This window comes from Neovison vison, chromosome X (assembly GCF_020171115.1).
Source record: "Neovison vison isolate M4711 chromosome X, ASM_NN_V1, whole genome shotgun sequence".
Taxonomy (NCBI): domain Eukaryota; kingdom Metazoa; phylum Chordata; class Mammalia; order Carnivora; family Mustelidae; genus Neogale; species Neogale vison.
Genome location: NC_058105.1, coordinates 8,432,412 through 8,438,311, shown reverse-complemented (window position 1 = coordinate 8,438,311; position 5,900 = coordinate 8,432,412). Strand labels below are relative to the sequence as shown.

General features: G+C 38.5%; 1 protein-coding gene across 1 annotated transcript; it reads right to left on the bottom strand.

Moving 5' to 3' along the window:
• Positions 1 to 4,058: 4,058 nt before the first annotated feature.
• LOC122896917 (60S ribosomal protein L23a-like) lies at positions 4,059 to 4,556 on the bottom strand. The gene has a single exon (XM_044235007.1). The coding sequence runs from the start codon at positions 4,554 to 4,556 to the stop codon at positions 4,059 to 4,061; it is 498 nt and encodes a 165-aa protein (XP_044090942.1).
• Between the last annotated feature and the right edge of the window lie 1,344 nt (positions 4,557 to 5,900).

Sequence of the window (5,900 nt, the reverse complement as noted above, 5' to 3'; positions counted from 1 at the left end):
TAGAATCCATTCTTCTACCATTACCAGCTTTCAGTAACTCACATAATAGATTGTTTTTAATGAGCAAGAACCTTTATAGTCAGAATATTAAAAATAGAACCTGAGAATAATAGACTGTAAATAATCACTTAAGTTGCCTTGGTTTACGTATTTAGTGATAAAGCTACGATATTACAGTTATCTTTATTCATAAAGCTTTGTATGTGTGAGGTAATGACATCTTTTCTTCTCTTTGGTCTCTATTAAAATGTACAATGCTTCTGAACTCAAAGGGCTTTAATCTCATGTGATATGGAAAATTTCCCAGTCAGGGTTAATTACACAGGAACTATAATACTTATGATAATCACTAATGGACCTTAACATCCTGTGCTATTTTTCCACTGGTTTTGCACATTTGGGACTGCGTGGCCTGCCAGACACACACTGCCACTATACTATCCTGATATTGATTTGAAATTGATCTTTATTTTATTTTATAAAGTCCTATTTTTTAATGGGTCTTCACACAGTTGCAGCCACAAAAGTCATAATTTTACACTGAGACCTTGCTATAGTCTGGATGTTTTATTTTTAAGAAAAGGCAGACAAAGGGGAACTGAAAACCAAGCAGAAGTATCTTATTTACATTTATAAAGGAAATCTCCATTTGTAAAGGTATCTCCCTTTCAGTACCAGAAAGAGAAGGATGACTTTAATCTCTAGAAACTCTTATTAATGGAACAGGCAAAGACTTAGATCTGCATAACAAACTTAGCCTTGTTGATGTGCTTTTTCTGCTTACCTCACATAACTGGCTCCCTCCACCTCCCAGATCTTTCTTGTGCCTTTTGCTGGAGATAGTATTTAAAGCGATGACTTAGGCCATTTTGGAGAGTTACTCAATTTTCCTGGGTCTCTGCTATGGATACAGGAGGTACATGTTATTAAATTTCTATTTCTCTCCTGTTAATCTATCTTTTATTACTGCGGGGGGGACAGTCTCAGCCAAGAACTTAGAATAGTAGAAGGAAAATAGTTTTTCTTCCCCTACAAGGTCATGAGAGTAGAGCCCTTTGAATGGAATTAGTTCCTTATAAAGGAGGCCCCAGAAAGATCTCTAGCCCCTTCTGCCATGTGAGGACATAGCAGGAAGTCTGCAGCCCAGAAGAGAGACCTCACCTGACCATGCTAGCACTCTGATCTCTGACTTCCAGCTTCCAGAATTATGAGAAATATCTCGCTCTTGTTTACAAGCCACACAGTCTGTGGTATTTTGTTATAGGAGCCCAAATGGACTAAGACAGAACTGATACTCTATATAACATGAAAGAATAATCAACTGGCACAACTTAGCCACTTGAACTAAAAAGAATGATGAAAAGATAATGGAATATGGATAATACGAAAATCATTTAAACATGCTAAAAAAGGAAAAGCCAAGGTTGAGTAATACCAAGTACACATAATTATACTTTCTTTCCACATGCTTGCAAATATGTTATAGACTTTAGTTCTTATATTTGTGTGTTATCACAATAACCATTCTAAAAAATAAAGCAACAGAAACCCAGAAATACTAAGTGAATTCGCCAAGTTCATGGTGCTAGTAGGACTACAATTCTACAATTCTATGGTCAATTAATCTTCAACAAAGCAGGAAAGAATATCCAGTGGAAAAAAGACAGTCTCTTCCACAAATGGTGTTGGAAAAACTAGACAGCAACTTGCAAAAGAATGAAACTAGACCACTTTCTTATGCCATACACAAAAATAAATTCAAAGTGGATCAAAGGCCTAAATGTGAGACCTGAAACCGTAATAATCCTAGAAGAGAAGACAAAGTAACTTCTTTCACATCAGCTACAGCAACTTCCTTCTTGATCTGTCTCCTGAGGCAAGGGAAACAAAAGCAAAAAATAAACTATTGGGACTACATTAAAATAAAAAGCTTCTGCACAGGAAAGGAAACTATCAACAAAACTAAAAGGCAACCTATGGAATGGGAGAAGAAAGATATTTGCAAATGACATATCCAATAAAGGGTTAGTATTCAAAACATATAAAGAAGTTACAAAACTCAACACCCAAAAAGCGAATAATCCTATTTAAAAATGGGCAGAAGACAGGAACCTTTTTTAAGGAAGACATACAGATGGCTAACAGACTCATGAAAAGATTCTCATCATCACTTATCATGAGGGAACTACAGATCAAAACTACAATGAGATGTCACCTCACACCTGTCAGAATGGCTAAATCAGCAACACAAGAAACAACAGGAGTTGGTGAGGATGTGGAGAAAGAGGAACCTCCCACTGTTGGTGGGAATGCAGCCACTGCGGAAAATAGTATGGAGTTTCCTTAGAAAGTTAAAAATAGAACTACCATACACGATCCAGCAATCACACTACTGAGTATTTACCGAAAGAATACAAACACACTAATTCAAAGGGATACATGCACCCCTACGTTTACTGTAGCATTATTTACGATAGCCAAGATATGGAAGGAGCACAAATGTCCACTGATAGCTGAATGGCTAAAGAAGACATATATATATATAGAGAGAAAGACAGACAGAGACAGAGAGAGGGAGAGACAATTATTGAGCCATAAAAAAGAGTGAGATCTTGCTATTTGCAATGACAGGTGTGGAGCTAGACAGTATAACGCTAAGTGAAATAAGTCAGTTAGAGAAAGACAAATACTGTGATTTCACTCATGTGTGGAATTTAAGAACCGAAACAAACAAGGTGAAGGGAGAGAGAAACCAAGACGGACTTCTAACTCTAGAGAACAAACTGCTGCTTACCAGAGGGGAGGTGGGCGGGGCGATGGGTGAAACAGGTGATGGGGATTAAGGAGAGCACGCGGCCTGATGGGCACCAGGTTATTAAAAATAAAAACTTTTAAAGTCAGAATGAGGGGCGCCTGGCTGGCTCAGTCAGTAGAGCATATGACTCTTCATCTCAGGCTTGTGAGTTCAAGCCACATGTTGGGTATAGAGAGAACTGAAAAATAAAGACATCTTTTAAAAAAACAAACTGAATCATTCGGTTGCATGAGGTGCAGACTGAGACTCTGCACACTTTATCACCATGTGCTTCTGTTTTCCGGCATTTCTTTCATTAATGTGGTTCAACTGACCTGACAGTCAGTGTGTGAGCCCACACCACGTTGGGCCAATTATTCCAACTTTAAAATGGAAGTGAGTGCCTGGTGTGGTAAATATCTTTCATTAGTCTTGCCGTTTCAGGTTTTATCAGAATGTCTATGTACCCAAGTATATTTCTGGATGATTTTAACACCACTTTGTCAAATTCAGGAAAGACTGTATGATTTTTTTAGTGCAATTACCATAAAACATACATTGAATTTAGGTGGGCCCTCTTGACAAGTATCAAATGTTCCCTTACAGTAAAATGAACATCTGTTCATTCCAGTCTCCTTTCATATAACTTGGGAGATATCGTGGTTTCTCTTTACGGGTTTAGAACAATTCTTGATAGATTTATTCCTATTAGATATTTTTCCTTTCATGTGTGACCTCATACATACACACACATATATACACACATATGTATGTATGTATGTATGTATATACATCATAAAGATTCAGAATGAACTTCCCCAAAATGTGCCACTTTGGCACATGGATCATTTCAGGTGAAGACAATCAAGGCCTAGAAGATTCAGGAGAAGCTTTTACCTCCCCCTTAATTGCCTCTAAGAATGTGGATAGAGGGCCTGGTCCAGAAGACAGCTATCACCAGGGGTAAGTTGAGAGAGTCTGTCTAGGTGTGGTAAGCTGCAGGGAGCTCCACAGCGCCTGTATTCCCCCATCTGCATGGCATGACAGATATTTGTTTCCCAAACATTTGCTCTTCCAATCTTCCTATGAACTGTCTTCTTTCCCTTTGAAGCCCCAGACCCCATACTTCTGTCTGCTTAGCTCAGGACAGCATATAAACCTCAACTGCCTCTGAGCCCCCAAGTCTGTATAGGGCTCCGAAACATACAATTTTTTTTTTTTATCATGAAAAAACTGTATTTAGGTTTAGGCAGCTGGACTCAGTTTAGATGATCCCAATTTTGTTGGCAACATCCAAAGCATCATAGTCAGGGGCCAGCCGAACGTACGCCTTCTTCTCTCCATCAGGCCTGATTAAGGTGTTGACCTTGGCTACATCAATGTCATAGAGCTTCTTCACAGCCTGTTTGATCTGGTGCTTGTTGGCCTTGACATCCACAATGAACACAAGTGTGTTGTTGTCTTCTATTTTCTTCATGGCTGACTCAGTAGTCAGGGGGAACTTGATGATGGCATAGTGGTCAAGCTTGTTTCTCCTGGGGGCGCTCTTTCGAGGATATTTGGGTTGCCTTCGGAGACACAGAGTCTTGGGTCGCCTTCGGAGACACAGAGTCTTGGGTCGTCGGAACGTAGGTGATGTGCAGATCTTCTTTTTTTTGTGACTGTAGACGCCTTTCAGCACCGCTTTCTTGGCTTTCAAAGCCTTTGCTTTGGCTTCGGCTTTGGGAGGAGCAGGGGCTTCCTTCTTAGCTTTCGGCGCCATCTTCGTAAAAGGGCCAAAACATACAATTTTTTTTCTCCTGTTAATCTGTCTTATGTCAACTTAATTAATAGACCAGGGAAAAGAATCTAGAAGGGGAGAAAAAAATTTTCCTCCCCTGCAATAACTATAATATTACATAGCTATATTAATATGTATTACATATATAATTGGGTTTCAACTTACCTGATTTGACTCTCAATAGTTTTCATAGTTTTTACTTTATTATCTTGGGATTTCTAACTATAAAATACACTCTGAGTTTGCATTGCATTGTTAAAATCAAGTGATTTTTGTCCATTTAATAGAAAAGATGTTTTAAAAACAGCCATCACATTCTCATGCATACTAAGTGCTACATACACATCTCCATACAGGAAGAGTCAAGTAGCATCCCTGATTTGGGTGCTCCCTCCCCAAATGAAACCCCAAATGCTCTGGAAGACACCCTCAGCAGGCCTTAAATCACATCTATTAGGAATAGGTTGTTCTTTGTACTCACACACCAGAAGGTGAGTGGATTTTGGATAGCAAAGGAACATGTTATTCATAAATATGGGCTATAGAATTAATCATATTTTGGTAATGCAACCCCTTAGTGTGTTGGCTGATTTGCAGTTTAGCAAAGTATTTTCAGGTAGCTTCATTCTTGACCTGAAGATGGTATAATGATTACATCTGATTTTTAGGAAAGACAAATGGGCTCTTAGAAGAATAGATGGGAGGTATGGTGGTTTGTGACATTTGTCTGAGTGTACTGTTGACCTATAGTCTCCTCTTCTGTGACAAAAGTCAATCTTCCCATGAAGATGAAACTCTCTGGGAAGGGATTTAGGATAACTGAGTTCTTTTTGAAGGATCTGCCTTTAGGTAGATAAGGTGAGTTCAGAGAAAGTCTTCCCAAGTTTGTTATTTTTCAAAAGCCTAAACCTCAAAATAACCAAAATACCAAAATGGCATATTTTATACTGGTATATTCTGCTACCCTTAAAGCTTTCCTTGATCACTTTAATTTTACAACCTGGGCCCATATCAAAACTCTAGATCCCTTTTAACCTGGATGTATATTTTCCCCTTAACCTTTATTTTATTTTAATTTAAATCCACTAAACAACATAAAAAGCTACACTAGTTTCAGGTGTACAATAGAGTGATTCAAGAATTCTGTATATTACTCAGTGTTCATCAACATAAGTGCACTCTTCATCCCCTCCCTCTACCTCACCCATTTCCCCCACCCCCATACCATCGGTTTGTTCTCTACATTTAAGAGTCTACAGGGTTTTTTGGGCTTTTTTGTCTTTGTTCATTTGCTTTGTTTCTTAAATTCCACATGTGAGTGAAATC

What these genes read in the sequence shown, in the direction of transcription:
- LOC122896917 (XM_044235007.1), bottom strand. Translation starts at nt 4,556, where the DNA reads ATGGCGCCGAAAGCTAAGAAGGAAGCCCCTGCTCCTCCCAAAGCCGAA.